This window comes from Brachypodium distachyon, chromosome 4 (assembly GCF_000005505.3).
Source record: "Brachypodium distachyon strain Bd21 chromosome 4, Brachypodium_distachyon_v3.0, whole genome shotgun sequence".
Taxonomy (NCBI): domain Eukaryota; kingdom Viridiplantae; phylum Streptophyta; class Magnoliopsida; order Poales; family Poaceae; genus Brachypodium; species Brachypodium distachyon.
Genome location: NC_016134.3, coordinates 40,096,974 through 40,122,131, shown reverse-complemented (window position 1 = coordinate 40,122,131; position 25,158 = coordinate 40,096,974). Strand labels below are relative to the sequence as shown.

Below are 25,158 nucleotides of genomic sequence, written 5' to 3'. Positions count from 1 at the left end.
ATGATGACTTTTCAAGCCAACTTTAATTGCGTCGTGAGCTACCAACCTTTTTCTGTGAGAACTTGAGATCGTTGAACACGCGGACGCTTCGCAAGTGTTGTTGTCGAGCCGTTGAATTCTTACCGAACCAAAGAAGAAGATGGACAAAATCACGAAATTATGACACGTGAGATACACAAGTTCAATGAAGTAGATGCCACATCAGGACGAGGATAGAACCGGGATACCTTTTAATCCGTGAGTCGAAGCCTCCACCGTCATGACGCCTTCGTCTAGAACACACAAATTACAACGAAACTGCTTCTTTTAAAGTCATATTAGATTTTATTAAGAATTTTTTTTTCCAAGAATTATTTTGTTAACGTATCGTTGTTGTGACATGAAATTGGTATCACTATATTACTTCAAAATTACTTACTGATAATTTTGGTTTTATATCATATAAGTCACATCTTCGTGGAATAATTCTTGGTGAAAGTCTTGTTGAAACCTAACCGGCCTTCTATGATGAAAACGAGGAAGTCAGATTCTGGAGAAAGAAAAGAATATATATTCAATACTAGTAGTAACTTTATCCGGCCCGCCAAGGCTAAATATACAGTCCGACCAAAGTGGCCCGCCTCAATTCTGGGCCTGATTGGCCGAGGCATCGCCCCAGTTCTGGTAGAATATAGTCATGGGATCGCTTAAAGAAAAAAAATCGTGTTTCTGCTTGGAGTCTTGTTGCAAAAATAGAAAAAGGAAAAGAGAAGTTGTATGGAGTCCTCGGATGTTTGCAAAATTTGCGAATGCTGTTGTTGACACTTGGCTTTGGTTGGTGAGGATTAAACTGGGCACAGGTTGCAATTCTAGGTTTCCAATTGACTCGGGGAAGCTGTGTTTATCTCTCTGTCGCGAAACGGGAGAATAGGAGCTGGGCCACAGCTGCTGGCCTGCTGCGACAGTAGAAGAGGTGTGCAGGGACGACGACGGCCGCTTCAAGGCTTCGTGGGGTCTGTCAACGGCTCAACACTTCAGAGTTCAGACTGCCCAGAGGTGATAAGAAAACCTGACCGAGAAGAATTTACGTAACCATGCTGCGTTTCTGCACGAGATTAACGAGAGAACTACTTTGCTCGAGGATGCTCGTTGCAAGCACGAGATCCGGGACTCAAATAGTTGAGCACCCACGCCACATCCATGAAGAGAGACATGCAATTCAGAAGCATATTTGAAAGAGCTTTGCTTCTGAATCATGCAAAGTTATTCACTCTGATGCTTAGAGAAGAAGTCAAGACAGATAAACATGAGAAAAAAAAGGGTGGGAATAAACACAGAAAGAAGATAACACCTGATCACTAAAAGGGCACAGCTTAGCTACTAATCAAACAACCCAAGAACAGCTTCTCCGATGTTTACTGAAGACTACTGCTGCCATGAGAAAGGGAGTGGAGGCGACGTCCCGTCCGAGGAGCCCTCGGCACCCACATGGAAGATCCCGTGGCAGTTCATCTCGTGGTCGTTGGAGTTCGGGACCAGGCCGGCGGTGTTGAGCTGCGTGCTATCCATGCTGGGGAAGGCGAACCCTGCGGCGGCAGAGACTCCACCGCCGCTGGAGGCCTGGGAGCAGGCGAACCAGGAGGAGCTCGCGAACTGCAGGTTGGGGACGAGGTGCTGGGACACGGGGGGTATATGCTCCGTTGGACGGACCATCCGGCTGACGTCGACGCTGGAGGAGTTGCCCGGGGATGACAGAAGAGAGAGAGCACAATCGGAGTCGAGCGCGTGAGTCAGCTGTCCGTCGGAGAACATCTTGTTGTTGTTGCTGCTGCTGCTCTCGGGCGGCGGCGGAGCGACGACGGACTTCAGGAGAGGCTGGCACACGGGGATCTCGACGCCTGTGCTGAAACTCATTTGGTCTCCTTCGTGGAGGAAGGGGAAGCGCCGGCCTTCTTTGGAGTACGTCGACGTGGAGCCGGCGAAATGTGGCCTGTTGTTGTTGTTGAGGACCTGATGGGTGTAGTATGGACTGCTGTCCTCGGATTTGATCATCCCAGACCAACTTGGCTCTGGCCTTGGAACAGGAAATGACGCGAACCTCGTCCCTGCATTTGGAAATAATGTCCGTCATGAAACAAGCATGATACTACTCCCTCCGTCCCACAAAGATTGGCACGGATTTGAACTCCGTGCCAATTTTTATGGGACGGAGGGAGTACTAATCAAACCTAACCGTGCAAAAGATAGAAAATGCATCATAGAGCAATCGTTCAGCTGGTTTGAATATTCAGATTGCGTTGAGCTCATATGTTTACAAAAAGAAGAGTACCCCATACATTTCATCTTCAAATATGATTCTTTGATAATATTAGTGAATAAAACACCATGTTACTCAACATCGTCAGTATGCAACAAATTAGATACTACTAGATGGAGTATTAGGAAGGTATATACAGCCATTGGTTGTCGGTGCCTTGTGTGGACACACAGAATTAGATACAGAGGAAAAACAACTCTAAATCCATGTAAAATACAGGTAAAGCTTATTATCAGTTACATAGTGCATAGGAGAAAATATGTAGCTATGTATTGACTAGGTTACAAAACCTTAGTTTTACAGATACTCCCTCCGTTCCATAATTCTTGTCTCAAATTTGCCTAAAAATGGATGTATCAATTCCTAAAAAGTGTCTAGATACATGTAAGATTTCGACAAGATTATGAAACGGAGGGAGTAGATTTTATGAACAACTACTGGTGACAAGAGCATTTTGTGATTGTTTGCGTTAGCATTAATGTACTCTATCACGTAAATTTCCAATTCTAGCAAGAGGGATCACTACGTAGTTTGTATGTTTGAGCTGCAGCAAGTAAAAACTGGCAGGCTGACAAAAAAAGGTAGTGAAAAAAGAATAATACCTTGTTGGCTTGTCATAAAGCTCCCAGAACTCATGCTTTCTACCTGAGGCTTCCTGCGGCGTCGGTTGTGCCCATCAAGGCGCTTTCTACAGCTACGCTTAGCCTCATCAAACTCCGCAAGCAAGTGAAACCTAAAGAAACAAAAAAAAATCATGATAAGAAACACAAACAATGAAGTGAAAAAAAGAGCTGCAATACAAACATATACGGAAAAAAATACGGTTGAGATCAATATAAGCTTCCATTCGGAAAAAAAATACAAACATGTATGAAGAGCTGCGCGTTTCTCAATGTGTACTAATCGACGATCTTTAATGGAATACTAGCACTGTCAATGGCATAGTAAACATATGTAGCAAGAAGAGACACAGAACATCAGAGCACACTTGAAGACCGTTGGCTATTGAACATTGCACCTTGACATAAGAAATATATAACTCTTGCTTGTCACGCTCAAAACACAGATAAGTACATAACAGCCTGATATCATGGAGCATATAGATCAAGATTTCAAGACTGTAGTATGGCATATGAGATCAGAGAGAATTTGCATGAAAACACACAACCTTTTGATGAATTATTTCCTTAACAATGGTACGAGCTTAGCACTAAGGCACGTGAATAATTAAAAGCTAGTACAAAGGACTAACATGCTACTCAGCCAAACAGAATGATCCAAATATTTATTTGATCATTATTAAAATACCACACAGATTCCCTGAGGAAATATAGTACACAGCTGGACCACTCAGATTTCAATGCGTCAGTTAACAATTTCAGTGCATGGGGCTTCACTACATAAAAGTTTTATACTGGTCCTGTAAAGCACAGAAAATTAGTGCAACTCCTGTTGGGCATTTGGACCACAGTATAGGTTCCAACAGGTATATGGCAGTATGGCACCAGCTGCTGGAACACCGATAAAGTCTGCCAAGCAGTATGATGATCCAAATTTTGCTCCACTTGGTGAGCAATCATTGGAAATGTGCCCCCGCGAATATAAAATTTGGAGAATGAGAGCAAATGATTGATGGATAATATTTGTATTGTTTGAACTTTAAGCACACGATGGAGAGTTAATTGATCAGAGCTCAACAATACGAAAGACACCAACTCAACTGAACTAGAGTTAAACCTATAAGATCTCAGCTTCTCCAGTGCTACTGCGATATGAAATTCCTAGATTAAATATATAGCAAAAGCATGTCAAATTGGAGGCACGAGCACGACTTTGCTCAGAGGGTACGAATTCCCATATATCTGACAAATATATCTCACTTTTTTAGTGGAGTAGAATTATAGCAGAAGATCTATATAAAAATTATAACAAAACATCAATCAGATGTAAATTAGTAACATAGGATTTAAGACGAGTTCAGATGATAAAATGAACATGTTTCTTCTTTTTTAGAAAATGTTACCCCGGCCTCTGCATACAGGATGCATATAGCCAGATATTATTCATTACAACCTCTTTATGAGTTAAGAATCCAAGAGGAAAAAATAAATGAATAGTACTGCTAGAAAGGAATGAACATACCAAGAACAACTATTTTCTTTCAGTTCAATAATTGAACAACAAGGTCCTCGCGGAGTCTTTAAAAAAAGACACGAGTCAGATTTTGAAAGTTAAATGTAAATTTTGTTGTGCGCCAACCTTAATTGCAAATTACTTAATAGTTCAGCTAACTGAAGAAAAGTAAAACTTGTTGGGCTTTCGGATCGGTTACTAAGAGTCCAAGGTAACAGGCTACGCAAAAATGCATTATGCAGATCGTATTAAAAAATGGTGTTTCAAATAATGGTTTTCTAGGTCCCAGCATCTCATATGAAAAACAAGGCTAATAACACGAAGCAATGAAGGCAGATGTGGTAGGCCAGTTTCTGCCAAAAAATAAATAAAGCAGGTCAGGTGTTCAGCAACATCTTTAAGAATGAACAGTCCCACACAACAAATACTGCCGCACTCAAGAATCGACAAGAAAAGTGTTTGAATTCGTATAGATCTGATTACCAACTCAGCAAGGGAAGACCATTATGGCAATCATGTCAGAGATAGGCCTTACCATTCCGGGTACATATCCCCTCAAGGGGAAAACAATGGGTTGATCTTAAAATTCATATGGTTAACCATAAGTTAGACAGGTTAACTTATCTACTCCCTATTTCCTCCAAAATCTCAGCTGTCGGGGGGGATTCTACAGTCTGGCACATAAGCACTTTTATTTGCCGAATCAAGAACAATTTCTTCACAATGTTTACAAGATACAAAAATTCTAGTCCATTCTTCAATTTCAAACCAAAGAAAAGAAAAACCCGAAAGAAGGCTATCCAGGGGAAAGTTTGAACATGTAGCAGCTAAATAAAAAGGACTGCTCCACCTGATCTTTGGCACATGGAGTGCATCTGTCACTTTTCACTGGTAATAATTCACACCGATGGGTTAGAAAGTTACAAGTGCAAAAGTAGAAAAAGAAGAGGGTTATGATTCAGGTATACATGTTGCTAAAGTAAAATCTTGGGGGTACATCCATATGAAAAGGCTGAAAAGTTAGTGCCAGAAAAAGGTAAAGCCGAGTATTCTTGATACAAGACATGAAGACATATGCTCATCTCATTCTCACCCTGCTGAGCTCTGCTTGGACTAAGAACAATTGAGCCAAGAGAAAGGGAAAAACCAGGACCATAGGGCCAAGGAAAGAACTAGTCTGGCCTATACTCACTTTTAACAAAGGGAATAACCTGCAGTAAAAGGAAAATGACTGAAGCCAATCAGTCCTATTTTTTCCCACTGCAACAATTGGAGCAAATGGTCTTTCCGCAAATCGCAATCAAATCGATGCGACTGCGGTCGCGCAGAACTTAAAAGCGAATTGGGCTGAATTGCGCAGTATGGTTGGAAAATTGACCAGTGATATGGAACAGAACTGCAGAATTAGAATTTTGCTGTTTGGCCGTGTGGATGTATTTATTACCTGCTGCACTGCTGGCAGAAGCGCATCTCGCGGCCGGCCACGACGACCACCGGGGTCTTGGAGTGCGCCTCGCAGACCTTGTGCCGCCGGTGGTAGTCGCGGCACTTGCTCAGGTCGGCCTTGCAGCCGTCCACCGCGCACGACGGGCACTGGCCCCCGCCGCCGCCGCCCGGGCGCGGCCGCTTCAGCGGGCTAGCCGACGGCACCACCGCCGCCGCCGACGCCGACGGCACCGCCGGGGCCTTCGCCGCCGAGGTCTCCTTCATCGCGTCGGCCGCCGCGCCGAAGTCCCCCAGCCCGCCGAGCTTGAGGTCGACCGAGCACTCCGGCCCGCGCGGCGCCGCGGCAGCAATGCCCGGCGCGGCCACCGCGGCGGGCGCGGCCATGGCGGGCACGGCGTCGTGCTCCAGCTCGGCCAGGTCCCAGGAAACCGGCATCTTGAGATCCCAATCCATGGAGCTATCTCTCTCTCTTTCCCTCCCGGTCAGGTCACTGCTTGCCGGTTTGTTCTCTTTCTCCGGTCCCTGTCACTCCACAGGCATGCCGCGACGAGGGCGGCAAGTAGCTAGCAACCAAGAATCATTGCATGGTGACCACAGCTCGCCCCCAATCCCAGACGCCAACAAATCGAAGCGCGAGCAATTGCACCAGATCGGCAGGGAGCTAGAGCGGGAGAGGAGGGGCAGCTTATCCTGATAGGGATGAGAGAGAGCGAGCGAGCTGGTGAAGAAGGGACTGGGAATGGGCAGCAGCAAGAGCACGCACTCACACAGAGGCTCAGAGAGAGACAGGCAACACAACAAAAATGCCAAGGGACTGGGGAGTAGCAGTCAGTACTTGCTTGCAGAGGCAAGTGCAGGTGTGCGCGATGGAGGACGGACAGCCATGGAGCTAGTGGGCAGGAGGCCCTATAGTAGGGGAGGAGGAGGAGAAGGGCCATAGGAATTGAGGTGTAAAAAAATAATAGAGCTCAAAATAACAATCTCTTTTTTTTTTGCAATTTTGTTTCATTGGTTGCTGGCTAGAAGCCACTCATCTTCATCAATCCCTCACAGGGATTCTAAAGGAGGAACAATAAATGGGGAAGGGCCCCACAGGCTCAGTGCCATGTTCATCTTTTAACACCAGCATGGAGGGCTTGTGCTGCAATTATTGGGGCTGTTTGGTTTGGGGCTTGGAGGCAGTAGGACGCTTTTCTTTGCTTGGCACCTCTCTCACTAGGCCTTTGCAAAGCGTGGATAAAACGAAAAATACTCTGTTGGTTTGAGAGCAGCTTACCTAAGATACTGGCTTTGTTTGAACAAAACCTGTGGGTTTAGGTGGAATTTGATACTTTTCCGTATCAAAATAAATGACTTGAATGACAAATTCACGTCACTCTATTTTGAAACGGAGGGAGTATGAAATTTGACAACCATATGAGACTTCATGTCTCGATGACAAATGGTCACATGATAAGGATGCCCGTGTCAGCGAGGCATATGGGTTCCATACCCTAGACAGACAGCCTATGGGATTAGGATAGTTTCCAAGGCAAGGCTATTTTCCCCTTGACAAATCTGATGGCGTGTTCATACATGGATTGTGAGTTTGTGACTGACTGAGGTTAGCATGACGAATTTGTGATTGCAAATTAACATACAAAGAGACATCCGGTTCTGTTGGTTTTGGGGGGTTCCATGGCCTTGTTGTTATTTTTGCTTACCTCACTCCTGTACTTTGCAAGTTCGCTTTCTGAGGTACGTGTCATCTTTGTTCACAAGGCTCCTAAACTAATAATGTATGTCTATATTTAATTCTGGTATGTCTAGACCACACAACTCTGACTCCATCAAAATATCTCTGAGCAAACTTGCACTTGCACACACTAGTTTAATACTATACTCCTTTAATCTCGCTACCCCAACCCAAGATATGTTCCAACTGCCACTCTCCGGGTCCCTGATCCGTTTGAACTGAGGAAAGCAAAGCAGCAGCCTGCTCTGTCCAATTCTCCATCACAAGTACATTCTTGATTATTTTTGTATTACCATTAGTTTACTCATTGTCGCCACATGAGAGGCACCGCTTGCATCAATCAAGTTCACAAACTCGAGAGTTTGGTTCCCCAGAAGAATTTTTTTCAGAGAGTTAGGTCATTTTGTACACAAAGGAAAAAGGTGTACTACGTAGTATTTGGATATTTGGATACTTGATTGTCAGGGAGACTCTAGGAACCTGATCTCTTGGCTGCCAATGACAATATGACATGATATGCATGGGCTGGTTTTGCTTGTTTGTTTGCTCTTTTTAGGTGTTCTTGACTTGTTGAGGAGTGTAGGGGATAAGGAGCTCTAGAAAGGGAAAAATTAAATTGGGATGTGAGATGATAGGTGAAAGATTGCACTACCACGATAGGTGAAAGATTGCACTACCATCCATGATAGGCCACCTTGGACTTGGAGTCTTTAATCTTGCAAAACACAATTTGGGGTGGAATGATTGGTTGGCTGGGGGAGGAGGGTAGCGGCGTCATATTGATACAGGACCATATAATTATACTGTAATTTCAGATCACAGGTTGAACTATAATTATACGAATGAAATTGGCTACTATATTCACAGCTAAATTGTCATTGTTTACTTCTTACTCCTAAACTTAACTGGTTTAAATTTTGACAAAAAACTTATCACCTGGGAAAATATTGACCAATACCACTTCAAAACTTTACTCTTATAAAGACGTCAATTGGTGGCGGCGGTCCGTCTTTTTTTCTGCCACATATTTGAGTCTGACATAAATGTGTGAGATAAAAACGACTTAATGGTGATTTCCGTTGCAACGCATGGGGCGGAGTTTGACATAAATGTGTGAGATAAAAACGACTTAATGGTGATTTAATTTGGTACAAATAGACGTACAAAATCATCTTTTAATCCGTTGCAATGCAGCGCCCTGGTCTACTGCTAGTGCTAGTGAACTAGAAAACCTCACCCTCTCACTTGCTCGAGCACAGTGTGATGGTCAAATTAGATTTTATTAAACAAAAACCTCTTTATTCCCTCATCTTTCTCATTTTAACTGCGTTGTTCTAAATGTTAAGCTGACTGGGAAGATGACATGGCATGGTCAACGGTCAATATTTTGCGACTTTAAAAAGTTTTCAGTGTGAATCTGGCTCAACAACTATTTTTTTAAACAACATAGTGTCCTATTTATTGTCAAGAGGTTGAACTAGGTTCAACTCGGAAAAGCTACAAAAAAGTGTAACAAAAAAAACTGGCACACCAACCATGAAAATCGCTTAAGTTGAGGCAGCGAGTAAAAACTGTACTTATTGTTAGTTGGGAGATTAAGTTTTCCTAACTTTGTAGTTGAGAAATCAAAACTAGACTTCCGTGATAGTCCAATGACGAAAAACACTTTTTTTTCTTGAAAAATAAATAATGATACCCACTATCTGGCTTGTTATACTTTTACACAGGTCTTACCGGCAGTGGCTTCCGAATGATCGCTCCCTTGTTTGGAACTTTGGCACATTTTGCATGGATGTGCATGGCCGGAGACCACACAGTTAATATACTGCCTCATTTCATAGCATCCGTGAACGAATGTGTATATGCCTTTGCAATAAAAGACGATCAAGAACAGTTCATAAGTTTTGGCCTCTGATCGAAGCTGCCGATGCGCGCATACCTGAAGAAACAGCCAAGCCGCACTAGCTCGTACGAGTGAAGTTGCCGTCACTTTTCAAGAAGGCAAGTACCGTCACTGCCGTAAAGCTCCAGGAGAATCCAAGGAGACACAATTTAACGTGCAGAAACTAAAAGAACTTAATTGAGCCAAGCCATTTATCCAATTTTCCTTTTTTTAGACATTGAAAAGATCGTTTGGTCTCTTGATGACAGGATACAAACAACAATGTATTTAGCTGTGTATCTAGGTAAAATATTAGGTGAAAACCACTGGTACAAACTGTGCAAACTCTTCACAGAAATTATGTTTAGAAGTTCTTTTAAAAATAACATATGTTGGAGGTGTGATGTTCTAAAAACTTGTAAGTTTTTTAACTCAAAACTCGGTTTGCATTTGGAAGGAATAAAAACTTGCAAGAGAGAGGTGCTAATTAATCGATGGCATATATATAAATTATGTTAGATGACAGGACAATGCATGGAGTGGCCCAGCCAATGCAGCCATCGGCCAAAACCTGCAAGAAATGGAAATGTACAATATTTATGTGCCTCGCCGCGGTTGGTGTCTAAGCCGTGGGTGTCGTGCTTACTTCGCTGCTGCTACAACACATGTAGCTCTCGAATAGTAGTATTAGTACCAGCAAAGTACGATCTCTTGCTAAAAGTTACTTCTCCCTTTCTAGTTGAGAAAATATAAAGCTAGCGTAGCGTCACCTTTGTTGTTTGGTAGTACTGTTTACTTAACTTGGCAAGCAGATCTCACTGTTTACGAGTATATTTTTTGCAGCAGTTGCAACAGCGAGCCGATGGAGTGGAACTTGGTGCCACAAGAACGAAGTGCTTATTATATGTCTTTGTCTAGCATTCATCTTACCCTTACCCGGCTTGCCATTTTTTTTTCGTCCCTTGCATGGCACCATTATTACCTTTTGTGATGTTAATTTTTTAGGGACCTTTTGTGATAAGTAGTTTTTACATCAGCCACAAAAATTACTAAATCAGCATTTTAAGTTATCCTTACGAATCTATTAAATAATAACTGCTCCCTCCGTCCAACAAAAGATGTCTTAATTTTGGTTAAATTTGAATGCATCTATACACATGTTTAGTTGTTGGACGGAGGAAGTAGTTTTTTGACGGTTGCTAGTTCGTTTACAGTTAAGATGATAACTAGTGTTTTTTTACAGTTAAAATGATTAGGAAGAGATTTTTACATCCGTGGGGACGAATTACATAACAGCAGAGACAGAGTGTGCGTGAGCCGTGAGTATGAAAACGAAAACGGAACCACGTGCCTGCGGTGACACGGCGAACATGTGTGCGCGATGAGACGCCGAGGCAGGCAGCATGCAGCTGGATTGCTTCCCTCCCACTGTGCATGTCAGGAGACACACGGCTTCCCATCTTTAATGTTGCTCATTGGACATTGGTGTTCGCTTCGACAGGACCACGTAAAACGAGCAAGCCCTACCCTAGCCTAGTAGTAGCAGAGACAGAGAGAGGTAGATGCCGGGGATATATGGATCACCACAATTTTTTTCCCGGCATCCAAGATTACCGCAAACCGGCTCCAATGGCTTACGGCTGCTTTCCCTTCTAGAAGAAGAAAGAGACAGAGAGAAGAAGACAGCAGCAGCAGTTAAATGTGTTTACTGTAGCCCACCACGTTCCGTCGTAGTATCACCCGCGAAAACGAACCGCGGTGGTTCCTAACCCACACGCGCACGCGTCTCGTATCTTCCCCGAATCGAACCACCGCGTTCGTCGGGCGCACCTGTCAGCGGCTCGTCGCCGTCGTCTGCCACGTGGCCGGCGACTTGGCGGCCCGTCCGCCGCTGTCTGCAGTGCCCATCGTGTTAGGAAGGAAGCCCAGCGACGCGAGGCGGCCGGAACAGCGGGCGGGAAGGGGACGGGGACGGGGGGTCCTCGCTCCGTCGCCATCGGCGCACATGCGCGCTTGGAAAACGGAAAACGGAGACTCCCGCGGGGCGGCCGAGAACGACAGGGGTTTTCACTGTTCCCGTGCTTTCGAAGAAAACGACGGGGGTCCGGTCCCTCCGATGGGGTTTCAGGAGGGTTATCAACTGAGGATCTACTGGTGGTGGTGCTGGTTGGGTTGGTTGCCCGTAAATCCGAGGGCCGCGTCTGCCTGCTTGCTTCGTTGGCGATTTTGCCCATCTCGCCGTGTGTTTTTGAAAGCAGAGTTCGCCTGGAAAACGCTGAAAACGTACGGGTTTTTATTTTTTTTAAAGCGGAATTCGCCTGGAATTCTCGTGTTCCAAGTGGACGCATGACGCGTGTACGTTCTCGATTTGGTACGGACGGTGTCTTTTAGCGAAAATGCGCAGAAAGTCTGGTTTTGTTAGAGGTTGGATCTTGGCCATGTTCAATAATTGTTTCTCTTATTTTTCCTGCACCTCTTCTGTGCCACTAATCCATTTTCTGCAGCATGTCCTAGGACCTAGGTCCACATTGGGCGCTAGGGAGGGGCTGCAAGCTGGCGCCAGAAACAGAAACACGCAAACAGACAAAGAATGCCTAATCACTCGCTTCGCCGACAATAAGTAGTCTTCCCTGAGATTTGGAGTACCTTAACAGCAAGGTTACATGACTTGACGCATCTGGTAATACACGACGGTTTACCGCAGGCACAGGTGTCAGCGATTCTTCACGTTTGGATTATTTCCCATCATTCTGTCAAATATCGGAAGGCCAGTCGCAGTCTCTGAACAGCAATGCTAGTTAATTAATTGGATCGGTTTCTTTACATGACATCAGAAAAGCTAATCCATGAGGTACAAATCAGCAGCCAAATTGAAACTACAAAGTCAACATTGTAGCTAGGACCATATCACACAGGCTCCCTCTGTTATCACCAGGAGCAGATGCACACTGAGCATGAACGCTGCGGGACCAACAACATTCTGCAAAGGCTTTACGAGACAACTCATCTTAGAATGAATCCCGCCTTTTCTTTACTGGGGTTGCTTGGCTCGGCATTGCACATGCTGTTAACCCTGCAGACGGTCTCTTCAGCCACGTGCCTAAAACATCCACCTTCCCGCCATCCGCCGCGATCCAGAGTGTTAGACAGAAAAGGCAACCCGCTGTACCGTAGCAGAAGTTGTACAGAAAACCGTGACCACAATCTGCAGACGCCATACAGTACCAAAAGTCAGAAACAGTTTGCTGTTCTATTGCATCTGAGAAAACTGAGCTGGGCCATCTACATGTACCCAATTTCACATTGAATTGTATGTACAGACGTTATTGTAGCATCTCTGATTGATTTCTGTTACCCGAAAACATGAACTACAGTTTTTTAGGAACTAAATAATGTGTTGAGTGAAGACAGGAGAGTTCATCTGCTAACGGAATCCAGTTTCCAAACATAATTTTTAGCGTCTTTCAATAATTGCACGTAATTTCTTATTCTTGGACATACAAGTCAAAAGTTCTAAATAATCCTTTCCTAAATTTAGTAAGATTCATACCATAAAGCATCTGGCAAGACAGTGTACAGCTCCTCACTATTCTACAGTGCTGTCAGGTTGTCCATCTTTATTAGAGCCTACACGCTGCAACAGGACAACAAGCATATGAGATAACTGTCCGAATGCATTGTCTGAATACACAGAATAAAGAGAAGTACATAAGAATAACAACAAATACAAAAAGAACAAGAATTCTCTAGAGTCCATCCTGATTTCTCCATTAAGTGTCTAAGACTATAGTACTAATGTCTCAGTACTCTGTTTCCTTCTAGCATACAAAATTGCATAAGCCTCAATAAACAACATAGGTAACATGGATGAATTTGTGCAGTTATGGCACATATGCTGCTTCTGTCAGGAATCAGGAGAAATCAAACAATTAACAAGCAATTAGAGCAGTTTAGGAGAAATTTCCATACTCCCAAGTATCAAGGAGATAATTAGTTTTTTACCCAACACTTAAGCTGGTAAGAGGAAAATTGATGTTGTAATCTAAAGGGCGTAGGAAGAAAATGGACTAAAGAATAGCACAAGAAGTCGGAAATTAATTGCTAACACAATAACCAAAGTAAACATTTAGGAAGGCTGAAGTGACTAAGAACATACAAAAGTGAGGAATCATATTTACCATCCTTTTGCTGATATACGGTTTTATCTCAGGGGATAACTCAGGATTGTTCTTCTCGTGAAGCTTATGATTTTGTTCAAACTCTTTCCTGGATTCCTTTCTTGAGCCAGATTGCCAGACACTACCAAAATTAGGGAGCCAATTTGAATCAGACGTGTCCGGAACAAGTTTGCCTTGCTTTTCCAATTCCATTTCAGCTCTTCTTCTCTCTGCCCATGCAGCACCAACACGCTTTGGGTTAAGTTTTCTCGATTTTCCTTTCCCAGAAGATGGAAGAGCATAGCTGGCGAGTGACATGTTCCTTGGTTCATGCTCACTAGCTTCTAACCAAGGAGGAGGAGCACCAGTATGCACATTTGCTTTCAGGCCTTCATAACACACAATGTTATGTAAAATTTCACACAAGGATCGAGAAGGAATTGAAAAAATATCTCTTTATTTGCTAACACTGCAGCCTTTTCACACTCAGGTTAGTGCACGGGAAATATATATACTACATAAAGAGCAGTGTTCAATACCCTGATTGAAATTCCCTCCAGAGTGGCTCTGTTTGACCTGCAAGGGAAACCATTTCATGAAAAATTAAGTGCTTCACAAAATGAAAACTAAACCAAAGGCCAACCATGCACATGAGTACATGACAGTGATGTATATGTATAAACAATAATAATAAACAAAAAAATCATTACATATGAACGGTAAAAAAAAATCTGTGCAGTTTTACTTCTTTTTTAGGAAAGATTATCTTCTTAAACCAAGAACAGAACCCTTCTACTACAAGAAAAGAGAAATTTTTTCCATTTAGTTTTGAAATTGATATTGCAGGATTTCGTAGCATATAACAGCATTGTAATTATGTTACTAAAAGGAAGTTAAGCACATGTTTTCAGGCATGGAGGAACAGTGGAAGGTTACGAGTTGAGGTGGGTGACAGATCAGAACATGAATTCAATAGCACATGTGACATGTCTGATGTACTCCAATACCATAGCAAGATAAATTACTCATGCAACTAATTAACCACAAGTAGATCAGGAACTGGTCGAAGAAAAATAACTGCAAGCTAAAACCTACAAGCACGACTACACCAAAAATCATATTAGTTACTAAAGATAGTATGGTTTAACTTCCCGAGTTTGTATGACAACTTCCCTCATTCAGCCTTCGTACTGTTTAAATTCAAGATACCCAAATGATCCAACCTACTAATACGAACAACATCAACTAAGTGCATATTTCTTTGTTGTTATCAGTGCTTCAAATTTCTTAGGGAATAACTGCTAATGATGAATAAGACACATAAGACTGCTTACAATCTTTTTACAGAATAAATGTGTGCTTTTCACAAGCACATGCGTGCGCGTACAGGTTACATACTTACATGTACAGAAGAAGAAACCGATGGGTTCGGGCCATTTCTGAGGATAGTAGATTGAGCACCTGTCAAGGAAAGACAATAAGCCAAGTATCAACCAAACAGCACAATAATGCAGGATCTTGCAGGAAATTGAACACCTTGGATTACCTTCCGTTTGTGCATCAGCTCTATGAAACATGTTTGTACTCGGCATTCCCTGATGTCCATGTGTTGCGATGAATCCCCAGGGTTTGACAGGCAGTCCGGAAGTCCCAAATGGAGCAGAACACACTACACTTTCAGAAGCGGAAGATCCATAACACGCTGTACTAGTGGGGTGATAGGCCCCATTGGTAGGACTTTGTAAAGGCATAACAACACAGGATGCAATGTTACTAAAAGATGGGACATCAGTTTCTGCAAAATTATCCAAAATTTGAGAGGTAGATTCATTTTGGATATCTTTCGGCGGCCCCAGAGATGGTCCAATCAGCCCCTGAGTCAATTTTCGTGCTTCCATGCTTGAGGACTCACAGCCCTTTTCCCACTGAAATTGCAAAAACATAACAAATCAATAAAGTAGAAATGATAAACAGCATCGCGCATCCAGGGCACGACTTAATCTACTTCGCTTCCAATGTTGAAACCTAAATTCTAAATAGACCTTTTGGAATAACTAGGGCTATAAATTTAAGTACAACATGTAATTCTTAAAAGGGAAAATGCAAGCACATAAAAGATAGCACATCACCTTTGCAATCTCGTCCTCTGTAATCCTCAACGAATCCACCTGATCCATCCCGCCCCCGTGCTTCCGCAGGAAATCCTTGGTGCCCTTCAGATGCTCCTCGCTTGCAAGATGGTAAATTGCATTGCTACTGCAATAGAAAAAATAGGCTTATTTTTTTCACATAAACGCGCTGTGTCTGTCTACAGTATTCCAAAACGCTAAGTATGATTCCACCAATACCATGACCCTAATGTACCACTAGTGACCTAGTGTTCCATCATATGTTCTATTGGGTCATCCAAACTGTTGTAGCTAGAACAAGCATGTCTAAATCAAAACTCTAGATGTATGGGAACAGCTACGAGAAGTGGGTAGAGGCTACCAAGCGAAGCGGCTGTCGACGTCGATGAGGTCGGCGGAGCAGAAGGGGCACCAGAGGCGAGAGCGCTGGGGAGGGACGGTGGGGCGGAGGAGGGCTCGGCGGAGGTCGGAGAGCTTGCAGCGGAAGCCGGAGAGCACGGAGGCGAGGGCGGCGCGGTGGGCGTGAAAGTAGCGGTGGCGCCGGCCCTGGTCGTGGTTGCGGCGGCACAGCTCACAGTACTCGAATCCGCCGGCGGCGGTGCCTGGCGGGTTCGCCCGCTTCGGCGGCATTGCGGGCCGGGTTTTGGGCTTCGGCGTTCGAACTCGAGATTCCAGGGTGGGTGCGGGAAGATTTGGGGGTGGTGCGGCGGCCAACGGTGGTGACTCTCCCGTAGTCCCGTATCCCTTCGAATTTGTGTTCGAGTTTTCAAAAAGAAAGAGATCAAATTTGTGTTTCATTTCTTGAAAACGTTGTATAGTACGGAGTAGTATTTTTGTTCTTTGGGAATTCCTTAAAGTATACGGTGCATAAATTGCCGTATTGACCATGATGATACCAAAAAGACTCACACGTTGATTGTTCTATCAAAACAAAGATATAGGCTCTGCGTTTCACCGCAAATCTTTTTGGCCAAATTTCAGGCCAAGACCTATTCGTTTGAAATAGGGTTAGTCATAATTCGGCTCATGCAGCTAGATTAGGCCAGCCTACTTCTTGTTGGCTTGGGTGTGATCCTTTCATACGAGAGGCACCAGACATAAACCCTATTTAATGAAATAAAATCTCCCTTTCTTTAAAACTTTGAATCTATAGGGGCGATTTTTTTGGCACGAAGGCAAGCCGGAGCGTTGTCATCACATTTATCTGGAATCAACACATTTCACCATTGCGCTGATTTCAAGCACAATCTGATTCTTTGAACATAACAGAAAATAGACCACCGGTGCAAAGCAACAAGAACTCCGTCTCTCTTGTTTCCCGGACGCGCAGAGTAGCTCTAGCACCGCCATCGGTGATCTGCTCGATGCACAGCGACCAGACGCCAGACCCCACGGCTCCAGGAGAAGATGTGACCACCGCGTCAATGACTCCGATGCCGACAAGAAACGAACAGCACCAATGGCTCACTCAACACGGCCATAAACTCAAGCGGTTAGCACAGGTGTACTAGTTCAACAGATCCAGCGTGACTGTGTGTCGGGTCATCAATGCCACTGCTCAGGAGGGGGCTAGCGAGAGAAAACGCTGGCTAGCTGCGTAGCCCCCCGGTCCCCACGGAAAACTTCCGTCATACGGCAGGCAGCAATCGCCCGCCGGCGTACAGATCACAGAACAGTAGTAGCTAGTAGCTACAGTACCCACTACCGGCCAGACAGCAGAAAAACTAATGCCGATAGATCGTCGCTGGAAGTTAGAGGCATCCATCAAACGATGGCGTGAAGCAACTGGCAAAGATCGAACCAATGTGTAAATTATGTGTATGATGCTACTGTCAAAGTTATAGGGGCGAGGATCTACATCAGTTGACGGTGCTCTCTCGCTATCTTCACAAGTCTTGAAGCACCTGAACGAACTGGACTACGGGTATCTGTTTCTTCACCGGAGCTACGAGCTTAGTTACATTGCCGCTCCTTGCAATTCCAAAACTCACTGAACTTGAACTTGGGACCTCTGGCGCTTGACGTACTGGAGGATCGGCTCCTTCACCTACGACATTTCACAGAAACTAGATCTTATCGTTCATGCAAGACAAACACGTCACATGTGGGAGATTTACGGATTTAGTGCTTTTGGTACAGTGAAGGAACGTGCTTTTGGTACAGTGAAGTAACGTTAAGTTTTTACCGTGCTGGTCTTCCTGGATCGCTTCTCCTGGGTGAACTGGGAATCGTCCCTGCCAGTCAAAGATTTTCTGATCCTCTGCCCGAGCACTCCACTCTCCAGGGACGTGGCCGGCTGCAAGAGAGGAAGCGTAGTTCATCACTCTACATCCGTGGCTCCTATGATTCTCAATACTGCAAAATTGTTAATCAGGCTCCGGTCATACCTCACGCATGCTAGTGGGAGTCCCCTTGTCAGTCGCTGAAGGGCCTTGCCCACTTTGCATGGACACATTCTGCTGCTGCTCTGGCAGCTCCTGAGTGCGGGTAAGATCAGATCCGACTGAGTGGAAGCAGCCGACTGTCGAACCGTCTTTCATTTCATGGTCTGTGCAAAGAAAAGAGTTGGGTAATGTCATGTTGTTACTGCTACAAAATCAAATTGTCGAATCTACATGGAGATGTAGTGTTACCACTTACCAGTCAAGTGGTCTTTGCGATCAAACTCAGCAGCCCCTGTGTTGGTATCAATGGCCTGAATGACGTAGCAGAGTTTGACATCGATCAGGAATACATGGAAGGCAAAAGAGTTACTCCAGAAGCAGTGCACAAAGCTTGCAGCCAATGATCAGAGGACACAATTGGAGAAATTGTATACCATTTGTTCGTCGCCTATATTAACTTCCAGTATCTTTTTTATCTCAAGGAGCTTTCTGTTGGTGGCTTCAGAGTGAATGACAGCTTTGCCTGTAACAGAGTGACATGTATTTCATAAAAAACCAAATATGGTAAATTGCATAACACAGATCACAGATGGTGCATACTAGCATAATCAAGCTCATCGATTTTAGAAGACAAGCACTAGTACTATTAAAATAGGTTAAAATATACTCCTACTGGGGACAGCAAAATGACATGATCAGTTATCATAACAATCATCAGTTTCCAAAGAATCCAAACAGCTTATGAAGCATTCCAGTTGATGTATATTATCCAAGGATCAACAAGCAAATATTACAGCTAAAAAACATTTTCATGAATAAATGGTTCTCCTTCAAGGTAGCTGTTCAACAGTACTTCAAAAGATTCAGGTGTCAACATGCATAAATCTTAATGAAATTAACAGGCTGGTTTATTCATCGCCAAGCTAGCTGGCCAAATTTATCAAAAAACACATAAAATGTGAACCATACAGAGAGAAATAGAGGCTGGAATCCAAAAGAGCGTCTTAGACTTCATACAGAGAAGTTCAAGTATTTACCTAATCTTCGGTTGCTTGAATTCTTAATGTATCCATCTTGCACCATTTTGTCAATTAATTTCCGTACAGTGTTCTGGTTAGCTTCCCCATCTAGCTTGCCCTGAAGCTTGGCTATAGTCACATAATCCATTGGAAGTGCGTGATATAATGCCTGTAGCAACAACAACAGGTTAGGGAAAATGGCATGCATTAACAAGTCTTTTAGTCAATGGTACATCATCTAAAAAAACAAATCAAGGGTACAAAGGAAAGTTCACCTTCATATACATCAGATCTCTATTATTGTTTTTGGTTCCTTCTGTTGGTGAAACATGTTGCATGGTGACCTCTTTCTTTATATGCGGCGTTTTGGGATCAGTAATCTGAAATCATGAAATAATCATGTTAGTGAAGAACAATACAGTACATGGTAAACAATCATGTTACTTAAGTTCGACCTTGTTAACAGCATAACCATCCTTGTTTGTCCTGGATAGTAAACCATCTCTAAGTAGCCTCTCCATAATATCTGAAAAGTGAATCGTTAGTCTAGTAATTCAAGACTTCAATGAGAGAGCAGCAAGAAATTCCTGTATTTTACAGGATCAATCTGATGAGCACATGGAACTCTTTTTCCTGCATTACCTTCCACCATTTCCTGCAAAACATTCAACAAGCAGTTGTTATAAGCAGGCAATAAAACTCGTAAAGTGTATCAAGGCACGGTCTGTTTTACGTACACTGGTCCACTAGAACTTATAATAATTATTGCAAAAAGGGAAATGATAACGAGAATTACCATTGATATGTCAGGGAAATTAGAAAGAACATCAGATGCATTAACAGTTCCAATGTCTCTTGAGCATATCCATTCCCTTACTTGAGCTGTTAGCTCTTCCTCATGAGCAGCGTCTTGAGTATCATCTGCAAACATATAAAGCCAGAGAACAAACAAACTGACATTGCCTGTTTCTGTCTGGAAACAATGCATATATGTACAAGCAAACAAAGCTCTCTTAAATAAACTGACCTTCTGAGATTGTGCCACTTTGACCCTTGCCATTTCCATCTGTTTTAGCAAGTATATTAGCGCAGAAAATATTCAAATATAATTAAGAGCATCACTGAATAATTGTTACCAATAGGAGCAACAACATAACGATCCACATCAGATGGGCGAACCTGATATAATTAGGGATTTAATATCAGGAAATATACTTTAGATAAAAACAAAACGAAATATGCATAAGCATGAACATTTGCATGCAAAAAAGGAGGCACCATAAGGCCATAAACAAAAGCAAATTAAGATAATGCTAATGAAACTGATTGGTTATGTGTTACCTCAGTGTCAGAAAAATCATCATCATGGTCAGACTCATTACCCAAGCTCATGTTGTCATCTTCACTGTTAACAATGTTAGCTTCACATGGGTCAAGGACACTCTTAACCTGCATAAACAAACAAAGCATGAGAAATTCAATCTAAACATACCACAAGAAAGGATCTGGCCAAATGCCTGTAATCGCCACTACCTTCAAAGCTAATACAAGATGCTTGCTATTAACATTCCCCACTTCCATCTTCAACGGGTTCTTGTTCCATATATTTATGGCTTCATTATCAGCACAACCCTTAAAAAAGGGAGGCTCGTAATCCTCAGGCTGGCAACATAATAAAATGTTTAAGTCCACCAAGAAAGTTGTATATGACCGAAAAATGTCAAACCCTTATTTGTACAGAGCAAAAGAATTAGTTTATCTACAATGGAAGCTGCAAGTTTCAATAAATAACTAGAACAAAAGGCACTCACTGTGGCATCATCGTAGTATAGCAGCTTCATTAGAATGGTTCGCTGAATACAAACAAGCGATAGTATCAGCTAAGCACAATCTATTGTAACCAAATTACAGTATGACAAAATTACCTCCTCTGGCATTTGGTCCAAGGTCCTCATAAGTGAAACCAGCGTTCTGATCATCTTACAAGCAGAGCTCCTGAAAGGAAACCTTGCCATGTAAGGATATTACCAGTTTACCACTTATTGGTTACAATTGACAATAACATACACACATGGATCAACGACGTCAACAAATAGTAATTCATGAATTGATCTGCAGGACATATGACAGAATCACAATGAAACTTCAAAAATCTTGTACTGCCGGTACTGGACTTCTGCAGGTCTCACGAGAAAATTAACAACGTATCCCCACCCCAACCCAGTTATGACAGAAAATTGAACCTAAAGTAAGTTACAATTGCAAACAGCTCAGCAGCTACTAAAACGGTAAAACCTATGTACCTAAAGTTTTCACCACACTTTACGTAGAGAAAAATAGAATACTGAACTCCTTTCCATCCTCCCTCTATGATGTCACCTTTGAAATATCAAAAGTCTGCAAAGCAATATTACTTTTGTGTGGAGATTACAGCTACATGGAAGAACACCATCCACAGCCTGTAATGCTAAGGAGCACAATCATAGCATCCAAAAGGCATGAGCAGGATAGGACCTCATCTGATCAGGAGTGACTTCTGATGCATTTGACTTGAATGTAGCACTATTCTTCTTGTTCCCTGTGCGACTCAGGTTCATTGCAACTTCCTCGCTATTTGAGTTGGGGTAGCTAAATGAGACTGCATGAAAATTATGTCACATCATAAGCAAATGTAGGACAGAGGATCCATCAGCCATATCAGTCTCTAACTTAATATGATACGTGTTAGCAAAATTCCACATGGTGGTACTCACAGGCATACTCCTCAATCATCGGGCCTTCCTCCTTCTCACATATACAGAAGAGAAGGGTCTTAAGATATTTCTTTTGTAAGGCATCATAGACACCTAAATTTTATGACAAAGTTAACTCAATCAACAAATAGGAAAAGCACATGTAAGCATATATCATTCAACAGTAAATTTATATATGAGCTCAAGTTGTCTAGGACACATTTCACCTTTCTCCATCCAATCAATCAACCTCCTAGACTCAGCATCCATGGGCATCAGCTTCTTAATCTTCATCTCTGTAACAAATAAAAGGTTGCTTGAGGCTTTGAGCAGACAAATTTCAAATTGACTACAGATTTTGCATATAGATACTGGGCTTGGTCCTGACCTAGTGCCGGAACAGACTTATCATTGAAGTACTTCTCAGGGAATAGGCCTCTGATGTAGCTGATGTTGTATATAGCAATCCGAAGCAAATTCCTAGTCTGTGTGATCGACAAGTTCCCAATATTATCCAAATAGCTATATGAATAACTTAAACCTAGCATTATGCTATGACTTTCTTTTGGATAAGAATTATGCTATGACTTTCACCATATCATGTAGATATGAAAGAAATATCTCAATGCTTCAGCAATAGAAAAACCTATCAAATCAACACAAATTGGATTACTGACAAACAACCTCACAGAGAAGCAAGTTCACAATAAAATAAAATAAAATATATGTTACATCTTTCAATACTGAACACATAGTGCATGCAATATAATACTCCCTCCACTCCCTCCGATCCATATTACTTGTCTCAAATTTGCCCAGATATGGATGTATCTATATTTAAAAAGTGTCTAGATACATATAATATTTCGACGCAATTCCAGCCGGAGGGAGCAGTTTATTTTTTTCTGTTGAAACTTCAATCACATGCATAAGCAATAAGAGTGGACCAATGGATCATGTATATATATTGCACCAATTAAGCATCAAAAGCAGTATGCCCCTGAAGATATAGGATCATATATTGATATGATCATCAAATCTGTCAAATGAAAAGAGGCCAAAACATTGAAACTGAGTAATCAACCAACAATCCTGCAAGTATTTGTCAAAACACTCTCCAATTACTAGAAACTGGTACAATGCAACAAGAAGGAGACCACAGTTTGTGGGTTAGTATCCAAACATGCCAAGAGAAGTCTACTAACCTAATAATTTCCTAGAGGTAAACATAGATTCAAAATGTATGGCATAGCACAAGAAAACGACCAATTAGAAACTACGGAAGAAGTTTTTATGATCCCAAAAATACACCACGCTTGGTTCGAATAGTAGAACCTCAAACTTAGAGACGTTTACTGCTCCATTGGAAGCATATAAACAACGGGAAAATCGTACTCTTAGAACCATAGGAATTATTACAGACGAATTTAAACTCAAATGATTCCAAGCGAACTTGGATATAGGCGAAAGCATTAAGGTAACTCTGTGTTCCACGTCAGACAAAGCATTTTTAATGCCATATGGAGTTACGGTTAAAAAAACAGCTGCTCCAGCAACTTCAGAATTAAATACTCCGTAGGAAACAAGACTAAACTAATTCCACACGTGACACGTGCAACGAAAATCCGAAGCACTAAATTTTTTTAGACATGGTAACAAAACGTTTCAAAATCAAAACTGTCACAAACTTGTAAGAGCCAGTTTGGTCGACTTCGAACAGATGAATCCACGGGAAATAGCAAAACGTTTTCAGTCGGTTGAATCTAAGCGCAAACATCAGAAGTATTATTCGGATTGTAGCGACCAAACCAAATTGAGATGGAATTACTAAACAAGCTAACGCCTGTACGAATCTACGATTTTCCGATAAAACAAGCAAAAAAGTAGAAACGCAACGCAACATGATCAGTTCAACGGCAGGTTTCCTTGGTAATTTCCTGCGAAATCGAGACAGCCGACTAGCAAAGTCTCCCAAAAGTTGATTCGATGCTTCAAATCAGCAAATGAAATCGAGGAAGCAATTAGCATGAAGGAAAACCCATCAAATCCACGGGAAATAGCGAAACGGTGCGTTTTAGCACACCAAGAGCATCCGAGAGATGGATGTGTTTCGCGGAGAAAACTAAGAACTAACTCGATTTGAACGATACGGAATCTAGTGATGCTTCGGAACGGCTCCATTATTAACACAGGAGCAGAAACCCCCACAAAACCCATGGCTGGTCGTCCTTGCACGACCAAAACCGCACGCGAAATTGGTGAGATCCTCGGCGCTGCAACAAAATCCACCGCCAAAAAACTAAAAAAATATATTAAACGATCCGCCACCCGAGACCAGCAATGCCAATCCAGCCCGAATCGAACCAGCACCCGCAGCGCAAGCGCTATGACCAACCGAGCAATCAAAACCTAGGATCAGCGCTTCTAAAAAAATCACAGCATACATCGATCGATCGGCGCGGTTCGCGCGGAATGCAAAGACATGGTCGAGCGCGCGGAATGCAGAGAGATGGTCGAGGGAACTTACTAGCAGCAGCGAATCCTGTTCCGTGATCTCCGCCTCCTTCGTCTTCTGAGCCATCACCTGCATCGACCGGAAGGACGTACACCGATTAGCACACACGCGCATACACTAGACTGCGACACGAAAGGGCGGGGGGACTCACCATTTTGCCCTTTACGATGCGCGTGAAAGAGAGGAAAGATGGTGAGAGGGAGAGAGAGAGGCGAGCGAGGGTGATGAACTGGTGGCGAGACAGAGAGAGGGGGGCCTAGCCGCTAGCCCGCTAGTGTGAGCTGGTGACGCGGGGCATCCTGGGGGTACTTGTAGAAGGGAGAAGGGGGGCGGGGCAGTGGTCCACCCCGGGGCGTGGACAGGAAGCCACGGGACGGGTCTCTCTTTTTCATTTTGAATTCAAACTTGCTTTCATTTCATTATGGACACCGTTTTAAATAAAAAGTACTCCAATGAATTTTTTTTATACTCCAATTTCATTTTTTACCCTATCTATCTATCTCATTTAACTGAATTTCTACAAACTTATCTTATTTAAGTATTATGGCACAAATTACCACATCTATTTTTTTTCATTTCACTAAATTATGGTAGGTTTTGCCTACTTTCCAACCTGTGTCTTCCCCGCACATCCTCAACATTAGCAGTGCCCATGTTTACACCTACGCTTGTCCCACGTGGCCATTGTGCGGGCTCTGATCGACGAAATGCTGCACGGGGATGTTGTCAC

The 25,158-nt window shown here is 43.0% G+C and overlaps 2 protein-coding genes across 2 annotated transcripts; both read right to left on the bottom strand.

Annotated features, from left to right (window-relative positions):
• Positions 1-1,188: 1,188 nt before the first annotated feature.
• On the bottom strand, positions 1,189-6,943 carry LOC100842906 (squamosa promoter-binding-like protein 18). Its single transcript, XM_003578342.4, has 3 exons — positions 5,874-6,943; positions 2,899-3,029; positions 1,189-2,084 (listed from the first exon to the last, which is right to left on the bottom strand). The coding sequence occupies exons 1-3, from the start codon at positions 6,326-6,328 to the stop codon at positions 1,405-1,407; spliced, it is 1,266 nt and encodes a 421-aa protein (XP_003578390.1). The 5' UTR covers positions 6,329-6,943; the 3' UTR covers positions 1,189-1,404.
• A 5,267-nt stretch (positions 6,944-12,210) lies between these two features.
• On the bottom strand, positions 12,211-24,700 carry LOC100842600 (meiosis-specific protein PAIR2). The gene is made up of 30 exons (XM_003578341.4): positions 24,580-24,700; positions 24,441-24,497; positions 22,302-22,398; positions 22,141-22,209; positions 21,935-22,027; positions 21,696-21,819; positions 21,107-21,176; positions 20,993-21,034; positions 20,715-20,843; positions 20,523-20,630; positions 20,318-20,360; positions 20,209-20,247; positions 19,978-20,102; positions 19,824-19,836; positions 19,637-19,707; positions 19,457-19,561; positions 19,200-19,350; positions 18,597-18,685; positions 18,419-18,473; positions 18,166-18,326; positions 17,964-18,074; positions 17,802-17,825; positions 16,140-16,324; positions 15,779-15,905; positions 15,196-15,574; positions 15,052-15,110; positions 14,189-14,225; positions 13,671-14,038; positions 13,043-13,126; positions 12,211-12,697 (listed from the first exon to the last, which is right to left on the bottom strand). The coding sequence occupies exons 1-29, from the start codon at positions 24,580-24,582 to the stop codon at positions 13,079-13,081; spliced, it is 2,982 nt and encodes a 993-aa protein (XP_003578389.3). The 5' UTR covers positions 24,583-24,700; the 3' UTR covers positions 12,211-12,697; positions 13,043-13,078.
• Between the last annotated feature and the right edge of the window lie 458 nt (positions 24,701-25,158).